We start from the raw sequence: 25,344 nt of genomic DNA on the forward strand, positions 1-25,344 counted from the left end.
TGAATGGCCTTGGAAGAGACATAGGGGAGTGGTAATTTAGAAACAGAAAGGATAATGCATTCTTCCAGGGAAGAGAACCACACATGTAAAGACACATGCAAAGGGAAACAGTAAGTATTTCCACGTAACTAGACCACATATTGCATGGAGGAAAGTGGAAACCCACGTTCAGAAGAACCTAAGGAGTTTGGGCATCATTTCCTCCCAGAGGCAGGCGTCAGAAGTTCTCAAGAGCACTGTCCTGTCTGGCAAGGGTTGGGCAGGTTGTATCCTGCACAGAGGTTCCTTCATGAGGTCTAAACTCTAGGCCAAGCTCTGCTTACCAAGCCATTCACCCTGCTTGCTCTGTAGCTGTTACCCCAGGAGGAAGAGGATATTTTCTTTAATTCTTCACCCTTCAGGAGACGAAGTTCTTTTTTTAATTTATCCACCGGAGGGGCTGCATTGCTTTTGGGGTTGCAGTGGCTCTGTGTAGACTGATGTGAGACAGACTTCCCAGGGTGACTTATCTGGCCGTGGTGTAGTAGATGACCCAGAAAGAGAAACAGTAAATGTGGAGAGAAGAACAATTTTCAGCAGGACAAGGGCCTAACCAAAGGCAGCCAAGAAGAAAGAAGAGGGGCCAGATCCAGAAGTGAACTCTGTAGTAGAATTAACCCCAGGGGGCTTATGGACGAAGGGACAGTGGGAAAGGAAAAAGTTAAAGATGACTCAGATGTATTCTCCGCTGTGTTCCTAGAATAAAATTTTGGCCACAATTAATGTTCAACTAACATCTGTCAAATGAAAAACAACAACAACAAAAAATGAGCTGCAAGTAACAAAAACATTGTCAAGGGAAAGATAGGGTCTGCTGTGATGGAACTCATAGGAACTCATAAGAATCAGTACCTTTAATCATCTTAAGCCTTCTCAATTTCAAGTGAGTTGTAGAGGTCAGAGAACTGGCCTAAAAATTTAGTTACTCCAAGCAGTGGTTTTCAGTCTTGACCAAACATTTGAATCATCTGAAAAGCTTTTAAAAATTCTAGTGCCCACAGTGGATCAATTAACTCCAAAATCCTAAGGATAAAACCCAGACATCACAACATTTTTTTTTTTTAAGGCAGGGCTCACTCTGTCGCCCAGGCTGGAGTGCAGTGGTCTGCTCATGGCTGACTGCAGCCTCGACCTCCCAGGCTCAGGTGATCCTCCCACCTCAGCCTCCTAAGTAGCTGGAGCTACAGGCACACACCATCACACCTGGCTATTTTTCTGTGTTTTTTGTTTTTTGGGGTTTTTTTGGACAGACAAGGTCTCCCTATGTTACCCAGGCTGGTCTCAAACTCTTGGCCTCAAGCAAACCTCCCACCTCAGCCTCCCAAAGTGCTGGGAATACAGGTGTGAGCCACTCTGCCAGTCCAGAAATCAACATTTGTTAAAGCTCCTGGGGTGGTTCCTATATATAGCAACTTCTCTCATTGAACTTTGCAATCTCTATTCTAGATTTCTAGACATTATCAGTAACATAGCATAGAGAAGAGGTGGGTCAGAGACCGGGCAGAACGGTTTAACCTATTTGACCATCTTGTCAAAACTGAAATCAATCATCCATTTTTTATGAAATCCTTTTACATAGTAACCAGTTCTTCAAAATTAATTTCTACATCTTGACAAAAGAGGAAAAACTTTAGGAAATTCATTATGTGGCTTCATTAATTTTAGGAAACTGAATCATGGGCAAGATGTGGTTTTAAAAAAAAAAGTGGCATTTTAAAATAATAAAGAGTAAATAATGCACAGGCTTGGAAATTATTTTAAGACCCCTAATTTGCTACTAAGGCTATATGTGTACCAGGGGTCAAAAAGACGAAATGCTATAGAAAAATAAAAGGAATCATTTAAAACTAATTTAAAAGTCAGAATGAAGATATTTTGCAAAAATTAGAAAGGTGCTACACCAAAAAAAGAAAGCAAAACAAAACAAAAAACCCTAGGGCGTTTTCCCCAAATATTGCGCTGAAACTCAGAGACCACTTCACCTCACTGAGCCTCATTTTCCTCATCTATAACGAGCATTCTCACCCGGGTGAGTTTCAGTCCTCTCTAGCAGCCAGACATTCTCTAATTCTATCATTGTTAAGTCAAAGACGAGCAAGCTAAAAGTAATTTAAACCTTGCCATTCTTGATAAAAAGGCAAGAGGAGCATCGCTAACCAAACAGCAGTCAAGGACCCACCACACAGATAAGAATTTCGGAGTAAAGTTTAGAAACTTTTTGTAGTCATTTAAAAATTTCTGTTAAATCACGCAATAAAATATTGAGCTGTGTATTTTGTATATATTTGTATTTTTATTTCACCTTCTTAGTAATCAGTTTTTATTATCGTTTATAATAGTGTAAGTCCATAGCAAATTAGAAAAATTAAAAATTTGGTATTTCACCATGGATAGTTTGGAGTACACTGAGGTGGAGAACCACAGTTACATTTTAATGTCAATGCAAAAGTGCACACAGAAGGGAAAAAGCAAATGCAGACAAATTAATTTTTACCTTGTCCATTTTAAATTTTATTCTAGAGGCCCATTCATTTGATCTTAGATTGTTGCTATTAAAAGTTATTTTCTGCTACAAGTTTATATAAACTGCTAGAGGCTTTTTAAGAGAAAATAACCTGTATTAGGAAACAGGTGGCAAGGGGTTGGCTTTGTAGTACTAGCTCATCGTCTAAGAGGAACCACAATATGATATGTCAGGTAGCACAGTAAAGTTATTAATTACTGTTGGAAAAGATAGGTACTTTCCTTTTATTCTTTTTTTTTTTTTTTTTTTTGACACAGATTCACTCTTGTTGCCTAGGCTGGAGAGCAATGGCACAACCTCAGCTCACTGCAACTTCTGCCTCCTGGGTTCAAGTGATTCTCTTGCCTCAGCCTCCCGAGTAGCTGGGATTACAGATGCCCACCACCATGCCTAGCTAATTTTTGTATTTTTAGTAGAGATAGGGTCTCACCATGTTAGCCAGGCTGGTCTCAAACTCCTAACCTTGGGTGATTCACCCACCTCAGCCTCCAAAAGTGCTGGGATTATAGGCATGAGCCACCACACCCAGCCAGGTACTTTCCTTTTTAAGAAAAGAATTAAGTCACTCCCTTCTGATTGGAAATAGCTAATCATAGGATTTCAAGCTATTAACACAGACATTCTTGTTTAAAAATAAGGAAGGCTGCACAATGAGGTAATTTTCCCAAGCTTATGCAGCTAGTGGATGGGGAAGTCCAGAATCCCACCCAAGACATTCTTCTCAGGCTTGCCTGCACTTTCTCTGGTGTCATTTCCTCTGCTATAAAAAATATTCAGGTGGGACCAGAGAGTAAATGCTTACATAAGCTTCACTTCCAGGTACTTGACATAGGGTTACGAATATTAAAAATAATGTGAAGTGCTTATAAATTGCCTTAATATGTAAATGACCATGTTCTATTCAGAACTTTCTGCAGATAGACAAGATCAATGTTTGTTCTGAAGTGATTTGCACATCACACAGAAAAATATGAGAGAAAATCTGTACTTTCCACGCTATCTGTCTTGATGTCGAGACTGGTTTGATCTGTGTTACCAACAGACATGCCCCCAAACCACCTTGATCCTTTCAGGAAATAAGTAGGATATCAAATTTTAAAAAGTGAATATTCCTGAGAAATATCAAGTCTTTGCAGAAATTCTATAATCACTGTGAGGAATCCAGAAACTGCACTGATCAGTTTAAAACATGGCTGTTCAGTGAACTTAATGACTGTGCCTTTTCACAGGCATATTTGCAAAAACATTGAAATTATTTATTAATTACTTGACTTCCTTATCTAGACAATGCCAGAAAAATCCAGATTTTTTTAAATATGGACAATGCAAAACTTTTTAGTCTATTTTCATGGCATTGCCTAGTTTCAGCTAGACATAGCATTGGGCTTCATTATTTATTGTTCACCAAAAGATAAAATTAACAGCAATCTGGGGGTGGTACCATATATTAAGAAACAAACAAACAATTAATAAAATATTTTCTCTTCTTTGCTTATGACTTTTTAAAGGCAAAGGGTGAATGATTCCTCAATTCTTAGCATCATTGATATAAAGCCATTTGATAACGGAACCAAGTTATTACAAATGAAATCAACTGGTTAGGTGAAATGGATGTGTCCACTTTAATAAAAGCAATAATTCAGGTTGAAAAGAAGTTCATTATCTTTTCTCAAGACAAATGTTAACGGAGGCCTGGTCCGAGAATACAATGCCATAAGATCTGAATCTTCAGTTTTGTACAACAAGTCACTTCTTAAGTGAACCTTCAGCAGACTACATAAAATCTGAGTTGATCTTGTTAAGAATCTGTCCAGCTGTCAGTCTTTTGGCCTCTGAGATACAGAGGACATATACCCTTGATGCTGTGGGGTTATGTGAGAGATAGTAAAGAAATAAGGGGGAAAAAAATCAGAATAATATGTAATTACATGGAGTTTCACTTAAAACAAAAATTGATTGAGTTCTGCCTAAAGTGGCTTGTTGTTTCCTGTGCCAGGAACTACTGTGCAGGCCCAGCAGGAAGTGTGCTACGGAGCGGGATCACCTTACACCCTCGTTTTATGGTTCATTTCACGTATTTAATGCAATCTGAGAACCTGCAAAAGGAACATGTTAGAAGGAGGGAATAGGCCTTTTGTCTTGTTTTGTTGTGTGTTTTTTTTTTTTTTTAAGTTTCTTTGAATCAAAACATTTGTTTTTACAAGGTGCTTAAAGTCCCAAAGAAACAGGACTTCTAGAGTTGCACTGTCTTCACATTTCTCTTTGTCACACAATTTAAAGCAAGAGACAGAGTTGAGTTATGTCTAGAGTTGAGTTATGTCTGTTTCTTTTGCTGTCCTACTCATATAATTTTAAACATGAAGAATTACAACCATCCCCATGAATGGTCTAAATCATTTTGAATTCTAAGTAAGCTCCTCCTAGGGTCTCTAATTTGACAAAGTCCATGATGTTGTGGGGAGTGTTGGAGAAAAGGAATATATTTAAGACGTAGAATAGCGATTCATTTGTCAACCAGAGGAATGAGCTTGTTTGGAAATGTGTGAACAGCTGGATTTCCTTGTGGTGGCATTGACTACTCCTCACACGCTGTCTGCTTTCCCCTCCAGAGACCTCAGTATGAACAACATCAGTCAGCTGCTCCCGAATCCCCTGCCCCGTCTCCGCTTCCTGGAGGAGTTGTAAGTATCACCACAGTCTTGATGCATCCAGTCAACACTGGGCACATTTTTGTTTGTCTCTAATACTTACTTGTGGGAACCAGATAAAACAAGGCAGAAACCCTGTCAGCACCAACAATTTTGGAACATGAGGAAACACTTAGTTGGGAGGGGGCAAAAATAGAATTGCTTATGATTCTGGAAATCAACTTATAAAAGAGTTTACCATAAGGCTACAACCTTCTAAGGTGAGACTGAGCCAAACAAATTAAAATTTTAAAACAAAGGCTGTTTAAAAGAGTTGGATAGCTCTTTGGAAATAGTTAAGCAGCAGGATATTAAAAGTTTGAATACTGGTTCATGTTTATTAAAATTGCAAGGGAAGCTATAATCAAAACCAAAAACTGCTGCTTGGTTCAGCTTGTGACAGAAAGAATTGAGTCCACATTGCATAGCACCAAAACTTCTTGTCCTAATCACTTTTAATTACTATTTCCCTACTTTTCAATTTAGCTTCTCTCAAGGCTTCAATAGAAAAATGTGAAATCCCCAGAAGATTTAAAACTGGGCTCTTTCAAGCACTAAAAATAAAAAAGGAGGTAACTAAAATTAGTTAATGATACACAGAGGAATTTTTATTAAATCTAGTAACCACTTTTCAGAAGATGAAAAATAACTGTATAAATCAAAAATCAGCATTTAAAAATGCATTTGATTCTTTTATGCTTTTGAATGATGGGGATAAGGAGGCGATACCCCATCATAGCCCTAGTGTAGAACGTTTGGCACCATCAGTTGATTCAGTCCTCTGACTGTTGATTAAAGGAATTATTTAGGTAATGACCTCTTTTGAAAATATTTTCTTTATAAATCCTGAAGTCAGAGACCAATCTGGGGAGTAATTTAAATTGTTGACAAACCACAGAATCCACTATGGGAGGTGGAAATAATGTTTCATCATAACCAAATTATACTATGTTAATCGTTTTCTCAAGAGAATAAGAGGATAATATTTTGAAATTTCTCCCTCTGGAGTTTTATCTATATTTATTTTTGATGGCATTATATTTTATGAAATCCTGTTGTTTTATTACTGGAATCAGTTATATATGATCAAATTGATATCAAGGGTTATAGTAGGGAATCTTAGATTTCTAGATTGTACAGCAAGTTTTTATCATTCAGGGAATGGATTTTCACTCTAGGTCCCAGGCTTTTTTTTTTTTTTTTTTTCGTCTTCTCTTTTGTCTCAGGACATTTCCATTGCTAGGATTTAACTTTCATAAGAGCTGGAGCAATGTCTGTCTTGGTCATGGCTGGTACATAATAAATGATCTGCAATTTTTTAAAGAATGAACTAGTCAGAAAGCAAAATATGTAAAAGGAGCTTCTTATACATGTTAACTGCCTAAGAAAAAAGTAACAGATTTTCATTGATATTAGTCAATACTTTTAAAGGTTATTTTAAATAATTTTCAAATATAAGAATTTTTTTTAATTATATCCATCTTATTCTCCCTACCCTGCCATAATTAATATACAATAGTTAGCCCTATTTACCCCCATATTTCTAATGTATGCCTTTCCTATCCTTTTCCCTTTAATTTTCTTATAATATCCCATGGCAAAATGCTTCCCTTCTCCCCCAAAACACACCTCAACTTTAGACCACAAGCTGAATCAATAAATAATTAACTTCCCCAAGGACTTTGTTTAATAGATTTCCTCCCTCAGTGACCCAACTCATTCAAAATTACTCCTCTTTCTTCATGAGGTGAATATTAATTCTGTTCCAAGGCCAGTTTTTCAAAAGATAGTTGAAAAAAATCACAAAAAAGCAATGGTGTTTGGGGAGAGAACTACCATTTGAAAATGCTACTATTAATACTTTTCTTCATTGTCTTATTTTTATCTCTCTGAAAACTCCATCAAGTATTTTGACCATAGAATCTAGAATTTCAGAAATAGAGGAGACCCTTTAAAGACTATTCATTCCATTGCCTCGTTCTGTTCTGGAATTCCTTCTGCTAAGCTGGCTGACTTGCTGAATTTAAATTCAAGACTGCTTTTCCATATATAATTCTGTGCTGCATCTAACTGATGTCTTAAAGACATCCTTATTCATTTAACGGCAAAAGAAGTTAGTATTTATGAAACCTGGAGAAATGATCAACTCTTCTTGGTTTATTCCTTTGTTCCCAAAGCTAAATTTAGTAGTTTGGGGAGGTTCTATTTTGTTTGTTTAAAAAAAAATCCCTTTAGCAGAACATTTTTATTCTGCTGATTGTTTCTCTTAGATATATGCTTACGTCTATATTCTCTCTTAGGCTATACAAACTTAAGAAAAAATAAAATAATGTTAAGTGTAATAACAACAATAATAGCTTACTCTGTGCCAGTCACCGTTCAAAGTGCTTCACACACATCATTTCAGTGAATTATAACAACCCCATAAAGGTAGGTATTATTATTATTCCCAGTTAACAGATAAGAAAACTTAAATACAGAAAAAGGAAGGAATGTACCCAGTATAATGGAGTTGGTATGTATCAGAGCTAAGATTCAAACGTAGGTCAAAGCTAAGATTCAAAATGACTTTCAAAGCCATGCTTGGAAAGTGGAAGGAGGTTTGGAATTGTGCATGGTTCATTTGTGCTTTTCTTTTCTCTCATAGCACCTAGCACAGTGATTCCACAGTAGTTTGCATAGTTGAACACTTTTAAATGCTATATAAACTGAGTTGTGTCATGACCAGTGTGTATATATGTGTCTGTGTCTGTGCATGTGTCGGGGAATGAGAAAGAAAGCAAGAGAGAGCTGCCTTCCCAGGAGGAAGAGATTGGATATTCAGGTTATTAATCTATGACTATGATATACTATCTATGAGAAAAGTATCATCAGAGTTTTTAGGTGTAGAATAGAATTTCAGCAATCTAGCATTGTTGAATAGGTCCAAAATAGTCTTAGATAATATTTTTTACATATAAGTAGATACATTTAAGCATCATGTTTATAAAGTATATATTTTATATGAACTAATAGATGACTATCCATACAGCTAGCTAGAAATGTCAACTTTCTCTTTTTCTGTGTGTGTGTGTGTGTGTGTGTGTGTGTGTACGTGTAGATAGTATTATTATTATTATTCCTGGTTAACAGATAAGTTAACAGTGTCTAATTGTTATGACAATTAGAACACTGTATGAAAGTGTTAAGTTTCTCATTCAGCTTATTTAGCTCATTTTATGCTTTATCTCTTTATACATTAAATAGGAAACTGCCACTGACATTATCAATAATATTAATAAAACCCTCACCATAAAACTCAATCTTTAAAAGTCACTATTAATAAAGTCACATTACCACTCTTCCCCTTAGCTCTTAATTACTTGATATATCATTTCCCTCATTTAATTCCTTTAACTATGTTATAAACTGTGTAGATAGCTATGGTTCATCATTCATCCATGGCTAAGCCTTAACAAAGGTGTCATAGTTCAAAATACTGTAAGAATCAATAAAGCTCTAGAGATATCCACTGACTTAATGTTTAAAAAAGCATGTGACTCCAGATTGAATGATGAGTTAAAGAAAGTTTTTAAGAACAGTTGTCACAGAAAATTGTCTTCCTCTCTCCTTCCTGACATTCTAGAACACTGATTACCTATGCCACAAGTCGTTGACATACGCCAGTCCTGTTTTTTGGTTTCCTTTAGTTTTGTTTTGTCTTGGTTTTGTTTTTGTGACTCTACAAGGTGACCAGATACACACAGGCCAATTGTCCTTCTGGTGTCAATGTGCCCACGCATAGAGAAGAAGAGCCTTTTTCTTTCACAAAAAAGAAAGAAAGAAAAGCACATCTAAATTAGGGAAGCTGTGCTGTGTGGAAGGAAGAGCTCAGAATCTAGATCCAGAAGTCTGGGATTCTCATCCTGGCTCTGCCGTTTAATAGCTGATAATCCACTTAATGTTCACTAGGCCTCAAAGGAGAATGGTGGGAGCCACCCTGCCTGTCTTTTAAGGTGTTTCCAAGGATCAAATGAAAGGATGATGAAAGAATGTTGGTAAACTATATTTTGCATATTGAGTTGTATTAGTAAAATTAAAATACCTTCTAAAAGATTTTTTCCTATTTCCAGTCACTTGTTCAAAGTGCTTTACACACATCATTTCAGTGAATTATAACAACCCCATAAAGGTAGATAAAATCAGATGGGCCAGATTTTGCAGGAATCTCAAGGATCCTGGACTTGAAAAACTGTTTCCAATTCTGAGCTTTAATGGATATAGGCAACGATTGAAGATAGTTCTTTATTATTTTAATAACTTGAGAAATCATTGCATTTCTCTCCAACAGTATCTCTCCACCTTCTATTTACTTAGTTCTGGGAACTTCTGTTAATGCTTGCTCTGTGGACAAATAAAAGATCCTACCCTTGGTCCATCAGAGTGTGGTAGACATGTTAGGAGCTAATGGTAGATGGCGACTCCTGCTGGCATCTACAAGTTCCATTAAACTTAGCTTGGTAGTCTGACTAAATAGGGAGGGGGGATGAAGTGTTACCATTTAAAACTGTCCAAGTTAAAGGCCTTTATTTCCATGTAGCATTTTAAAATTTTCCCAGATTCTAATGCTATTGGAATCAAATACTCAATTTAGAAAAGAAACATGAGAAGCTCTAGGGAGGTCTGTTTTTAAGTTACTATTGTTCCCCAGAACTGTTTGCTCATATTATAATTGGACATAAAGAATCTCTATATAAATAGTAGTTATCTATTATTTCACATGAAATTTGTAATGAGAGATACCGCTAAACTTCCTGAAAGCATAATCTATGCTTGTTACTTCTACTTCCTCAGCATGTTACAAAATATAGTGTCTGTATAGCTGTCCTGCCTGTGCTTTTGAGATTTTTTCCCTGAGGAACAAATGAAACAATGATCAAAGAACTTTGGTAAACTATAATTCACATATTGAGTTGGGTTCGTAAAATGAAAACACCTTCACGCCCATGAATAATCTTCATGTCCCTTGGCCTTCTCACAGTGATCAGTCTCCTGTCTTCATAGATCAGGCAATTGATTATAAACACTGCCTCCTTGAAACTCAAGTGTTATTTCATGGCAGTTATTTTGTATTGGTAGTCTTCCAAATGACTATCCATCCAGCTAGATACAGACATTTAGATATCTGTCAGTGTGTGTGTGTGTGTGCGTGTGTGTGTGTGTGTGCATACACGTTTGCAATGTATGTCTTTTGTTATGACAATTAAGCCACTGTTTTGAAAGTGCCCTACCTCTCTGCCTCCTTTTACTCTTTAGCATTCCATTCTCCCCCACCCCATAGAAAATGTAGACATTCCTCGTATTTTTCCACTTAACTTTATTGTCTCCTTTCTCTGTACTTTACTTCCTCTATTCAACACATATTTATGAAGCCACTGAGAACATAAGAGCAAATAGGACTTGCTGTGTTTGTTTCATTCATTCATTCAGCAAGCCCCTCCTCTCAGGAAGTTGTCAATTGAGTGGAGGAGACAGATAATAAGCAAGAACACAACTGCATATGATATTTGCTAATTGTGACAAGAGCAGTGAATAACACAAACACGATGTGGATAAAGAATAAATAACAAGGGTTGACAAGGAGGGAAGGTCTCTCTAAGAAGGTGATGTCTAAACTGAGATCAGAAGATGGAGGAGGCATTGGGGGCCTAGAGCTGGGATGTAGTGTTTCAGGCAGGAGAACAGTGTGAGTAGAGCCCCTAAAGTGGAAAGAACGTGTTGTGTTTGTGGATCTGCAAAAAAGTCAGTATGGCTGGAGCAGAGTAAGAGAGAGGGAAAGTGACATAGATGTAGCTGGAGAAGAAGGCAAAGACCAGATCATGCAGGACCAGTTAGGCTATGTATGGAATTCAAATAAGAGCAATGGGAAGCCATTGGAGGATTGTGTGCAGCTAGTGAACCAATAGGATTTGTGAACCTAAAAGATTTCTCTGATTCCTGCATGCAAAATAGATTGGGGAATTATAGAATCCAAAGGACCCAGTAAGAGGCTACTATAGTCTGGGCAAGAAACTCATGACTTTTTCTATATATAGATGACCTCCAAATCTATATTTCCAGACCAGATCTCTTTTGCCTTTGATTACTAGACCAGTGGTTTTCAATATGTTGTCCCTGGATGTTGGTGCACTGGCACCACCTTGGTATTTATTCTTTATTTAAACTTGTTCTTTATATGACATTGCTTTTTAGAAATACAAATTCATCTGCCCCCTACTCCAACCTGGTAAATCAGGAACTCTGGGGATGAAACTCAAAAAGCTGCCTTCAACAAACTCTTCAGGTGATTCTGATGCATGGTAAAGCTTGAGGACCACTACCCTAGGCTAGTAGTTTTCGAAATCTAGTGACATCTGGATCACCTGTAGTGCTTGTAAAGCCACATATCTCTGGGCCCCACCACAGAATTTCTTCCCCAGGCTGAGGACTGGGAGGAGAAAGCCAAGAATTTGCATTTATAAGCCACTTTCAGGTGATGCCAATACTGCTAGTTTAGCTACTGCATTTTGAAAATCCCCAACTACTTAAGTGACACCTCCACCAACTACCCACCAATACTTCAAAATTCAACATGTGCAGAACCAGATTCATTCATGTGTCACCTGCCCAGCCTCCCACAAGCATTTTCTCCTACCCTGCCTGCTTGCCACCAGTGTTCTTATTATCCAGACTTGTGCCTGCTCTGTCAGTCCTTTTCTGTCATTTTTTCCCCTTTACCTCCTATCTTCAGCCAATTTTCAAGTCCTAAGGCTCATAATTCCACCTTGTCTTTCCTGTTTTTTCACTCTATTTTGTCACCACCTAGTTCAGGTTCTCATTGTCTCGTCTGGGTAACTGGTTTGTTGTTTGTTTGTTTGAGACACAGTCTCACTCTGTTGCCCAGGCTGCAGTGTAGTGGCATGACATCAGCTTACCCTCCACCTCCTGGGTTCAAGCAATTCTCCTGCCTCAGCCTCCTGAGTAGCTGGCACTCACCACCGTGCCCGGCGAATTTTTGTATTTTGGTAGAGATGGGGTTTCACCATGTTGGCCAGGCTCGTCTCGAACTACTGACCTCAAGGATCCACCTGACTTGGCCTCCCAAAGTGCTGGGATTACATGTGTGAGCCACTGCATCTGGCCTGGGTACCTATTAAAATCCATTACTAATCACCTGTCCTAATTCTCTCAACAATTAATGAATTAATCATTGTTTCTGGTGATGGAGACCATGAAGGTGTTCAGGTGATCTTATAAATATTAAACAGTGAGAGCTATTTCAAAGTTTCCCATCCTTGAATATGCATTAGAATTGCCTAGAACACTTTTTAAAGCTACTAATCACCAGAGATTACCCCCAGAGATTCTGATTTAATGGGTCTTAGTGGTGACCCAGGCATACTTTTTTTAAAGCTCTTCAGGTGGGCTGAGAATCACTAGACTATATGAAAGCATCCCAACAGATGAAGACAGTCAGGGACTCATCAGTTGATTGAATATAGGGACTAAAGGGGAGGTCTAAAGATGAGAGATGACTCTGAATAGGGTTATGAAATCTGGTGTCAGGAGCCTGGGGAGGGACAGAAACAGGGAATTCAAGGGAAGAACTGATTTTGGAGGCAAAAGGATGCCAAGTTCTGGACATACTAAGTGTAAGTGGCAGCAAGACACCTAACTGGGAATGTCAATAACAATGTTGGAATGTGAGTGTGCAGCATGATGGGTCTGTTCTAGAGATAATGATTGGAGACTGGTTTACAAAGAGGTGGTGGTTGAAGATGCTAGGTGGATAAGAACCTCGAGAGAGGGTTTATGCTCTGTGTTTCCCAATGTAGTTTTTCAACCTACAGTAAAATCACTGGAGCTGCTTATTAAAAATGCAGATTCCCAGGTCCTTCTCCTAGAATGTCTGATTCTGTGGGTCAGGATTAGGGCCTTGAGGGTCTGAAATTTGTTATGGCTTCTAAGGTGATGGCAATGCACACTAAAATTTGAGTACCACTAGGCAGAGCAGAAGAGAAGAAGAGATGCGAGGGCAGAAACTTGAGGAACATCTAATGGTTGGAAGATGAAAACTTAAAGAGAGCCTAGTGAGAGGAAGAAGAGAGGACCAGTCATAGCAGTAAGAGTAGTAAGATTCTGCTGAATCTGAAAGGCAGTGAGAGGAGTTTAAATAAAAAGCAATGGGCAATGGTTTTCTTACAGACAATGCCTCAGGCAATACAGCCCTGCATTTTCCTTTTTTAGGTCAGGTTGCTCCTGACCAACCTAAGCTTCATACCAACCTTCCTGTAACCAGAGTAATAATTAAAAACCCAAATTTGGGGTCAAAATGCTATATTTGAACCAAATTCTCTTCTGTGAACTTTTCTACCTAGTGTGAGCAAATAACCTCTCTTGGGCCCATTCTGCCATCTGTAAACGGAGATGATGCCAATTGTTGAATATGATTGTTATAAATGAATAGCACCATGTTTATAAAGTACTTAATATTGTACCCTAGCATTTATGAACTGTTTGATAAATGGTAGCTACTATTTATATGCCCCAAAGCACTATATGTGGCATATTGAAAGAGCTTTAAGAAATTTCTGAATTTAAATTTGATATGTAATGAAGAAGGAATATTCCTCAGCTGTTTCTAATCTGGTTCTATAATAACTAGCTATCTTAGAATAGTTATGCCAGATCTGAAGCAACTGCAGCAGTATGGCCAGCTGCCTTTGGAAACAAGATAATCGAATGACCAATAAATATCAGTTGAACTCCTTGCTCTGTGCATGCAATAAGAATCTTGACCTTAGGAGTCTATAATCTAATCAGATAGACTGCTTATAAAAGAGTAGAAAATGAGCCAGGCACAGTGGTGTAGTCCCAACTGTAGTCCCAGCTACTAGAGAGGCTGAGTCAGGAGGATCACTTAAGCCCAAGAACTTAAAACAACAATAACAAAACAAAACAAAAAAACCTTTAAAAGAAAGGGTATAGGATAGAAATTCAACCTTTATAGGATACGTCATATAGAATGTATCTTATAGGAGAGCTGACTGTTAGCTGAGATGGTCAAGGAAGATTCCATAAAGGAATTGAAATTGAACTTCTTTAGTCTGTTTAAAGAAACCATGGGGCCCTATGCACACTAAAGGATCTCCTTATTGACTTGAAAGAGTTCATTTACTCAGTCCAGTAGTGTTAGCCCTTAACAATTCTTAGCCCTTGAATCTTGAAATCTGAACATTTTTATTTTATCAAATAATGAAAGCAAAATGTACAGCTCATGAATACATAGTTTTAAAAAGGCAGCTTTTTGGCTGGATTTGACAAATTGGATATGCTTAACACAATGGCAGCCTCACTTGTGGCCTTGGCTATAACAATGAGGGAGTGGATACAGTTTTTGGAAATAGCTATTTTTCAAGGAGCATTAGGAAATATTTTTTTTTCAAATGGGAAGAAAGTTAGTTGATGAAATGTCACAATTCTTATATCCAAGGCACTGAATTGGCTTCTGCAAATCTTACCAAAGATGAACACAAGAAGGTTAAGCTCTTATGTGTCTGATCCCATCTGACCAGCAAGGGCACCTTGTAAAAGAAAATCTACCCTGGTGGGCTTAGTCAGTTGCTGCTGTCGTGCATTACTGCAAGTTCAGGCAAATTACATCTTACTATAACTTTCATCATGTTTCTAACTCTACATATAACTCAGATACTTGGCTCCTGGTGGATAAACCAAAGCCAAGGCTATAAATGTAGTTGGCCCAAAAAGCAGCAAAAGCAAATTAATTAATTGAATTTAATCATGAATCTCAATTTTAATTGACTATTATTATATTGGTTTCATCACTTATTTATCTTTTGAGAGTCACTAATTATATTATTATCATAGTTTTGACTAACTTTATCTAGGACAGTTTTTTTCCAAATGAGAATATTTTGATACTTTATAAAAGAATAAAAAAGACTTTTCAGAAATTTTACATCTAAATGATAGTTTAACAGCAATGATTCAGGTAAATTCCAACTCCAAAGAGTGGGAAAATCCAGAAATAGTCATAGAACTGCTGAAATCAGTATTGGAAAATCACAGAGAAGGAAAATAGTACCAGAAAACTGGAAACAGGCAAGTGCCATCCAGATCTTCAGAATGGAAAAAGGGGGAAAACTACTACCATAATCCTGATAGCCCTCATCAAATTTCTAGAACAAATTAATTTAACATTTATAGACTGTATGCCCTCTCATTCTTGTGTGCTTTGTAAAAGATGGAAAACAAAATGGCAATTTTTAGGAGTCAGCATGAATTTATTAAGTAGTCTGATGAAATGTTTTTTTTAAAAAATCCTAAGAATTATCATGTTCAAGTTTATTCTACTCTGATTATTTAAGTAGCACTGCTATTACATAGCTTCCACGCTCATAAGAAGACTAGACTACTCTTTAAATAGTAAGAAAAGCGACAATGTTTTCTACTTTACATAAAACCCTTCAGAGCTTTGGTGTCTTCATCTACAAAATATGGACAATAATAATCCCTGACCAACCTCCATGATATAAATTATGGGAAAGTGCTTTTTACATTGTTAATGGCATGCTATAATAAAGTAATCTTACAATAAACCAGAAGAAGGAAAAAGAAGGAAGAGAAGAATGAGAGAGGAAAAAATAACAGTAGGAAATGCAAGTGTAATTTTTTTTTAAATTGAGGGTAGAAAAATACCTTCATGAAAGATCCCTTTCATTCTTTTTTTTTTTTTTTTTTTTTAATGTAAGGGAAATGAGGCCCAGGGAAAGTAACTTGTGTTGTCTCAGCAAGTTAATGGTGAGAGGAATGAAAATCAAAAAAGGAAAGAAAAATAAATAAATCAGAAGTCAAGAGGAAATTCATGCAAGAACTGACCCAGGAGGCCTGACAGATTTAGCCAGGCCCTCTCGCTTAGCTCTGAAAATGCTACTCAGCCAAGTGGACCCATGTCGGGCCATGGTTCCTGCACAATAATTTCCCAAGGATCTCAAATGCAAAGTCAAATGGCCCCTTCCATCCTCAGTACTCCCCCCATCTTGTACACATAACTTTCCCTTTACATGCCAATGTCTAGAGAGGAAAAATTAGACCTACATATGATTGCGTTGCTCTCATCCCTCCATTTTACAAAAGGAAGCTACAAAATATAAAATAAAATCCTTTAGATTACTTTGAAGATTCAAATTACTTTAGCAATTCAAAGAAAATTGTACATTCTCCAAAATACTGTAGATGATTTTTACAGTACCAAAACATCTACCTGTTTGATTTATTGGAATAGTAATGTGTCTATTGTAACTTAATGGTTTTTTTCTTTTAATAGCAATTAAGTCAGTAAAACTAACAATGGTAGGACAATATGAGTCATATGTGGAGCAGTGACTTAAGGGATAAAAACTTTTTAAAATATTTTATGTAGAAAGACAAGTTTTTTATTGAGTTATATCTTATTACAGAAGTGAAGATGATGAAAGAGGTATTTCCATGAAATGATAATTTTAGAAACAGTGTTTAAAAAAAAAAACTTCTGACCAAATGTTATGTTGCTCTCTAGGATTGGAAAACAGTTGCCTAGAAAACTTAGTTCAAATCATCACAAGAAAGATGTGTGTTTCTTACTACTTGTATATTGTGAACACATTTGAAAGCCTGCTTTATTCCTATGTTTGTATGCATTTCGGTTTTATAAGCACTAAAGCCACCCCACATGGTAAAGAAATAAAGGGGGAATGATTTCCTTAAATTACTGTTGTTGTCAATGAGACAGATCTGCCACTAGCCCAGCAAACAGCTAATAGCAGATCATAAATTCCTTTGCTTTAAGACAGACTGCCCTGATAACACAGATCAGTGGTTCCACAGGTTAGTTCTGAATACAGACTCAGGGGAGCAATAGTCCCTGCCCAAAAAAGAAAAACCATTTGTATGAAGTGAGTTTCAGGAAATGTAACAGAAAGGCATTCACCCTAACAATAATTTAAACTAATTTTTAAAAAATAAAGTTTTTACTTTCTCCTTTTCATTTCCAAAGTCACTGTTTCAAAAAACCATCCAACTACTTGATGATACTGTCACAGCAGTGAGCGTTGATAAACGCCTAGTTGAAGGCTATGTTTTAGAGCTCAGAAATGCACTGTTGAAGTCATGACTGTAAACAGGATAGTTAGGGACATTTTGACCAAAATAACAGTTATAAGTCAGTAGAGTCTAATCAATTAAGCTGTCTGTAATGGTCAACCAAACCTGAGTCTGTCTTAATTCAAAAAGCAACTTTTTTACATCAAATCATACCCAATTCATTTGCTTCAGTATTATACAGAGCAGTTTGGATAAGTAATCAAATGCATGTGGATTATACATAAAGTACCTCTTTGACTGTCTACATTCCACCTTGACCCTAGTGGTTGATCAAGTTGGATTTTTCTTCCTCACTAAATCCCACCACTTCATGCCACCTCTGCCACTACTATACTATACCACCATCTCCCATATGAAGACTTTAGTCCCTTCTGTGCTTCCACTCTTGACCCCATGGTCTATTCTCCCCTTTAAAAGGGTCCCATTGAAAATTTTGGCAAATTATGCATCTGACAAAGATCGATATCCAGCATCTACAGGGAACTTAAACAAATTTACAAGAAAAAAAATAAATAATTTAAAAGTGGGCAAACAGACACTTTTCAAAAGAAGACATACACGCAACCAACAAGTATATTTTTAAAAAGCTCAGCATTACTGATCATTAGAGAGATGCAAATCAAAACCACAATGAGATAACATCTCACACCAGTTAGACGGCCTATAATTAAAAAGTCAAAAAATAACAGATGCTGGCAAGATCACGGAGAAAAAGGGATGCTTATATACTATTGGTGGGAATGAATATTAGCTCAAACATTGTGAAAACTGTGGCAATTTCTCAAAGACCTAAAAACAGAACTACCATTAGACCCAGAAATCCATTAGTGGGTATATACCCAAAGGAATATAAATTATTCTATTATAAAGACACATGAATGCATATGTTCATTGCAGCACTAGTCACAATACCAAAAACATGAAATCAACCTCAATGTCCATCAGTGGTACACTGGATAAAGAAAATGTGGTACATACACACCATGGAATTCTATGTAGCCATAAAAAAGAACAAAATTATGTCCTTTGCAGGAACATGGATAGAGCTGGACGGAGGCCATCATCCTTAGCAAACTAACACAGGAACAGAAAACCAGGTACCACATACTCTTACTTATAAGTGGGAACTAAATGATGAGAACATGTGGACATACAGAGAGAAACAACACACACTGGAGCCTGTCAGGGGATGGAAGGAGGCAAAGGATCAGGAAAAATAACTAATGGGTACTAGGCTTAATACCTGGGTGATGAAATAATCTGCACGACAAGCCCTGTGACACAAGTTTGCCTATATAACAAACCTGCATTTTTACCCCAGACTTAAAAGTTAAATAAATATATATATACAAAAGCATCCCATCAGAAGGTCATTTCTAAAACACAGATCTGATCACATTGCTCTCTGATTTGAAATCCTTCCAAAGATCTTTATGGGATGGTCCCAGACCCCAGTCCAACCTCACCTCCTGCCATCCTCCTCCAGTCATTCCACTCCAGCCATGCTCACCTCCTTGCAGCTTCTGGACCACATCAGTCACACTCTGCCTCAGGAATTTTGTTCCACTGTTGTGTTTATATCGATACCTGTATGGTGCAGGCATATGCTGAAATGCCCACTCAGTGAAGAGATTGTTCTGACCATCTTATCTGAAATACTAGTCCCTCACCCACCACCACCACCAAATGCTTTCTTCAGAGCATTTTTCATGTTATATTATTCACTTGACTTTTTATTTAATGACTATCTTGCCACATTAGAATACCAGTTCCATGAGGTCAGGGGCTTTATTCTGGTATTCACTGTTGTATCACTGGCACCTAAAGTGGTACCAGCACAAGGCCAGGCATGGTGGCTTGTACCTGTAATCCTAACACTTTGGGAGGCTGAGGTAGTATATCGTTTGAGTTCAGGAATTTGAGACCAGCCTGGGTAACATGGCAAAACCCTGCCTCTATAAAAAATAATAATAATAATAATACAAAAATTAGCTGGGCATGGTGTCACATGCCTATAGTCCCAGCTACTTGGGAGGCTGAGGCAGGAAGATCACTTGAGCTTGGGAGGCAAGGTTGCAGTGAACCAAGCTTGAGCCACTGCACTCTGGCTTGGGCAACAAAGTGAGACCCTGTTTAAAAAAATAATAAATAAATAATAATAATAATAATAATAATAAAGTGGCACCAGCACAGAGCAAGCCCTCAATAAATACTATGGGGTATAGAAAGATAGCTTCAGATGTGGAGGAATTATAACCCTGATGCATTGTTGGTAGGAATATATAAAGGTGCAATCATTTTTCCAATGCATAGAACCACCATTTGACCCAAGAATTCCACTACTAGATGTATACCCAAAGGAATGGAATCCAGGGACTCAAACAGATATTTGTACACCAATATTCATGGCATCACTGTTCACAAGCGCCAAAAGATGGAAATAATACAACTTTCAACTAACAGATGAAGGGTTAAACAAAATGCAGTATATACATACAATGATACATTATTCTATCACAAAAAGGAATGCTATTTTGATATATGATATAACATGGTTGGACACAGAAAATATTATGCTTAGTGAAATAAGTCAGATAGAAAAGGAAAACATTATATAATTCCACTTATATGAGATACCTAGAAAAAGCAAGTTCATAGAGACAGGATATAGAATAGAAATTACCAGGGGCTGAGAATAAGGGGAATGGAGGGATATTGCTAATCAGGTATGGAGTTTTTGTTGGGGATAATCAAAAATTTGGGTGTACATAGTGGTGTTGGTTAGATAACGTTGTGAATATATATAATGCTACCGAATCTACACATACAAACGTTCAAAATGATAAATATTGTTTCATATATATTTTACCACAATAAAAATATGCATAGCCAAGACCAGAAAAAATGATAGCTTGAAAGAATGATAACATTTCTTTCCAACTTAGACAGGAAAATAGCAACATGCAATATCTGTGATAGTTCAGGTGCACCAATTGCAAGCTAACAATAGGAAGATGAAAAGGGAATAAAGCAGAAAGACAGAGAATATTGTAGATCAAAACAGCTTTGCAAAATGATGCATTGGGGCCAATATCTCGGCAAGCATGAAACCTCTTACCTTTCTCTCCAGCAGTGCAGTGGAGGTTTACCAGCCCCGACAGCTAAATAATCCTTCGATCCTTCAGAGGATACCACAGGGGTTCATCCTGATTCGGTTATTCATCCAAAACAGACTTCGGGGCTTTGGAACAGCTCGGTTCCACAGGGTCATCCAGGAGCCCAGTCTCCTTCCGGTTTTTTTGTTGTTTTTGTTTTGGCTTCTGTGGAAGGTTCTCCACACGAGAATTGTTGCTGATGTCTCAGCAGTTCCACTTCTACAGGAAGGGGAAATTAAAGAAATTGAGGACAAGCAATGTCTTGTTAAGGAGGTGATACCGGTGTTTCACATATCACTTTTGATCCAGCTGAGTTTAGTCACATCATCATGTTCAGCTGCAAGGAAGACTGGAAAATCAGACTCTACCTGGCCATGTAATCTGCTAAAATTCTGGATGGGGGAATTATTCTACAAGGGTAGACTGGATACTGGGGGACAGCCAGTAGTCTCTACTCAACTGGTTAGTCAGGCACTACTGAGACAACCTACTGTCAGACAGTATTCAAGACCCTATGTAGATACCAAGAGAATACCCAGGTTCGAGGAGTTCCCAGTCTTTCATGTGTCATAAGACAGGTACACACTATAACACAAAGTAGACTATAAAATCCATAGCAAGACACAAAGTGCTACCGAAGGAGTTGAAAGTAGAGAGACTGACCATCAGAAACTGAGCTTTCCAAATCCTTTCCAAACCGATGGGCAATCTCTCTACTTTGAAGTCCTTTGGTAGCACTGAGGTTGCTTTAAGAAACAGGGAGAGAAAGGAGATTTTAGGTGGAACAAAGGGCTAGAGGGGAAAATGTGGAAGGCATGTCTTAAAAAGCAAACTTCATTGATTGGTTCAGTTCTAGCATCCAGTAGGAATCAGAGAATTATTGGAGAAGAGTCCGACGACTCTTTATTTCTATTTGCCTGGCATGGGAACTGACAGAGAGTTTTTGAACAGGGCAGTAATATGGTCAGAGTTGGCTTTATAAAGACCATCAGTGAATACGGAATGGGTGGGAGTAGGTAGAGACTAAATATGGGGAGATGAGATGGAAGAAGATCAAAGTCAGTGTCTAAAGAGGGTTTTCTGATAAAACAGTTTTATGGGAAATTAAAAAAAAAAAAAAACACCTCTTAAGTTACCCTGGTCAAATATTACACTGAATTACATGTTAATAACAAATATTTATTAAGTGCCTACACCAGGCTTAAGCTAGCAGCTCTCAACCCTTTCTGACCATGTGTAGGAAGAAACGAACTTCCTTCCCTCAATCCATTTTCACAAATATATTTGGAAACAAAGATTTTTATAAAACAATACTTCAGCCAATTCATTCTGCTGTTTGTCTGCTCTATTTTTTTTTCTTAATTGTAGACCAGGCCACTGAATTGTTTATTACTTGAAAAAATACTTATTTAGGTACCATGAGACAGGTAGGAGGGATACAGTATAAGAGCTATCCAAGTCTTTTAAAAGGTTACCTCTGTTAAGAGAAGGAAAAACAAGTATAAACACAAATGACCACCAGACAAGATAGGGATATCATGGAGTTCTGGATCTGGAAGGGACCCAAGAAGCCATTTTATCTTAACATTTCATGTAATTAGTGGGAAAACAACGCTCGGAAATATTAACTAACTTATTCAACAGCACAAAGCAAGTTAGTGCTACAGACGCAAGATAAGTGGAGCCTCTTGGAGATGTCCTAGGACCTTCTAATGTTGTTAATTTTTTTAAGCATAATTTTTTAAAGTATATTGCAATTTTATTTAATTTGCATAGAGTAAATAATGCTTTAAATACACATACCACAAATACTACTCAGACGTTCTATTCATATAAGTGTAGCTTTTCTTTAAATATTCATTTATAGTATATTATCAGTGGCGTGAAGTGGCAATGGGACACATATTTAAAGTATGAGAAATGGCTTATTTCAGCCCAGTCAGTGGATCTCTGTGACTGAATTATCTCTCCTTTGAAGTTAGTATCAAAGGTATAAATTTGAGGCTCTTAGGTTTCTCAGAAATAAGCACTAGTCAAATGGACCAATCGAATCCTTATCCCCAAATCCCCATCTCCATCAAAAAAAAGCAGGGGCTGGGTACTATGGCACACCCGTATAGTTCCAGCTACCCAGGAGGCTGAGGCAGGAGGACTGCTTCAGCCTAGGAGTTCAAGGCCAGCCTGGGCAATAAGCAATCTCTAAAAAAGAAAAACGGAAAAAAAAGGGCAAAGGTATCTTGATTCCCAGTTCTACTCGCCATTCTAGGATATGATCAGCTCCTCAAAATACTGCGCTCTTTGGAGTCACATTGCCGTTTTTACGTTATCCTTTAACATACGAGGTTATGGCTTTGATGTGGCTGCCAAAAAATACTGAATCACATGTTTCAGGTAGCATATCTTGTTGATCGTTTGCACAATTTTTCACCTTGGCTATCTTCTACCTAGAAAAATATTATAAAGTGAACTTCTAAAATTTTACCCGTTAGTAATGTCAGAACTTTCCATTAAATAACCCATGTTAATGTCCTTCACACTAATCTCTCTGTTTTCAATTTTTTAAAGCATTGCTCTATTAAATCATGTTAAATTAAGCTACTCTATCCTTTTCTGATAGTTTGGAAAAAATTGATTGTGATCATCTACATTCTTGACAAATTTAATAAGAAAGTTGAGTATTTTGAGACTTAGTTGCAACATAAATATTCTAATGTTTAATCTATTTTATGCTTACAATCATGAAACCCATGTGAGTCATATTTGGATAATTTTTTGCAAATTATCATATGGTGTTAGCATTTGTTTTAAAAATTGTTTAAAGGACAGTTATATATATATATGTACATATGATATAAGCTATTAAATGGTTTATTGTAATGTAGGTAATTTATTACATTTCTTTTTAAGCACTTCTGCCAACATTTTAATTAGAAATTTACAGAAATTTTTTGCAAAATATAACAAAACAAAGTTCTTTACAATTGCTTTTGATATTTGTGGCTTAAACACAGTTGTATTGCATTTTTTTAACAACTAAATGACTTCCACATGAAGAGGTATGCTCACTGTCTCTCCTCTCCATTGAAACCCACAGACGTCTTGCGGGAAACGCGCTGACATACATTCCCAAGGGAGCATTCACTGGCCTTTACAGTCTTAAAGTTCTGTAAGTAAACCTAGTGTTATTGGATATATTTCTGATTTTAGTGTCAAATGGCTGCTAATAAACTTGAGTCTCTCTAATAAACTATTTAAATCCATGGGATAATTCATCTAAATTCAAGTCTAAGTCTACTTCATTGGTACCAAAGAACCATATCATATTTGCCTATATTTGTATGTGAAAAAAAATTCATCTCTCCTTTTCTAACTTTAATATCTAAAATTTTTGCCTTTCAATAACTACCTTATCAACTCAGACTTTTAAAAGAGTATTTCCGTTTCCCTTTGTGTTATGAAATAGGTAAACATGTCTTCAAAAGCATTTTCATGACTGGGAGAATAAATCACTGTGATGCTGACATAATGAGATCACAGCTTCAAACAGGTTTCAAAAGGGAGTGAATAAGCATCAGCTAAAACAACCAAGTTTGTGTTCCACCTGTGAATAGATAGGGCAAAGCCTAGTGTACAGCAAATACACTGAGCAATGGTTTATTTAAGAAATGTTAATTCATTGAAAATTATAAATATGAGGCTTCTCATTCTTTAATATCCAACTTCTCAATTTGTTTTTCAGAAAACTCATTACTATTGAATACCTCCTTCTTTTGGTACCCATTGTTTAATTTTCTTTTAGTTTGTTCTGTGAAGAAGAAAAGAGGCACATAGAGAAAATAAATAATGCAAGGAAAAGTTTATTTCAGAAAAAAAAATTCTGATTTTCTTTCTTTGACATAAAAGTTATTAACTGCGATATATTTCTGCTTATTGAAAATTGCATTTCAGTGGCCTAAAAGACACATAGGTTAAAAAACAGTTTACTTATATTTACTATTTTGTTAAAAGTGAAATCCAACAGCAGAACTGTTATTTGACCTCCTTAGGAGACTGGATTTGGCTTCCCTTCCTCTCCTTTAATTTTTTTCTTTTTTCCCTTTATTTTTTTTATTTTTTTATTTTTATTTATTTATTTATTTATTTTGCTACTAAGAGGAAATGATTTTAAGTTGTCATGTTGCCAAAACCTAATAGTAATTCCATATGTGGTAAAATTCTGAGTTGTAGCAGCAGCTCCAATGCATACAGTTTCACAAACCCAGAAAAATATTTGGAACCATTCGAAGTGTATCATGAGAGTCAAGTTTAGATAAGACAACTAAAGTGATTTTTTCCCTATGTTGAGCTATATACCACCAAGTGTTTGGGATACTTGTTAAACAAATTTTACTAGATTCAATTATTTTAATTCACTTAATGAAGTGTATATTGGTTATATAAGGTAGTGTGTGTGTGTATCTCCAGACATCATAATTATAAATATGTAAAATGAATACATATAATATATATGGATATATATGAATTATATATAAACTAGTTATTATAATTACATATAATTATCATTTTAAATCCTTGAATTCTTAAATATGAATTATACAAGTCTAATACTAATTTTTCTATCATCAGTTTTTAATTTTATATTAATAGTTATACTGTTATATTTCTCTAATTACATCATATTACTAGTGAATGTTTGTTTCCCAAAATGCACTAAAGATCCATGAAATTAGAGATGTCATCAGTCTTGGTCACTGGATAT

At 36.6% G+C, this 25,344-nt stretch overlaps 1 protein-coding gene across 1 annotated transcript in view; it reads left to right on the forward strand.

Annotated features, from left to right (window-relative positions):
- Positions 1-25,344, forward strand: part of LGR5 (leucine rich repeat containing G protein-coupled receptor 5) — a 142,828-nt gene that overhangs the window by 59,066 nt on the left and 58,418 nt on the right. The window contains exons 2-3 of the mRNA XM_032295705.1: positions 5,173-5,244; positions 23,680-23,751. Coding sequence (XP_032151596.1) covers positions 5,173-5,244; positions 23,680-23,751 — 144 coding nt within the window. The remainder of the gene's footprint in view (positions 1-5,172; positions 5,245-23,679; positions 23,752-25,344) is intronic.

The sequence above is a fragment of the Sapajus apella genome, unplaced genomic scaffold (genome assembly GCF_009761245.1).
Source record: "Sapajus apella isolate SASKATOON/1434 unplaced genomic scaffold, GSC_monkey_1.0 scaffold2, whole genome shotgun sequence".
NCBI classification, from domain to species: Eukaryota; Metazoa; Chordata; class Mammalia; order Primates; family Cebidae; genus Sapajus; species Sapajus apella.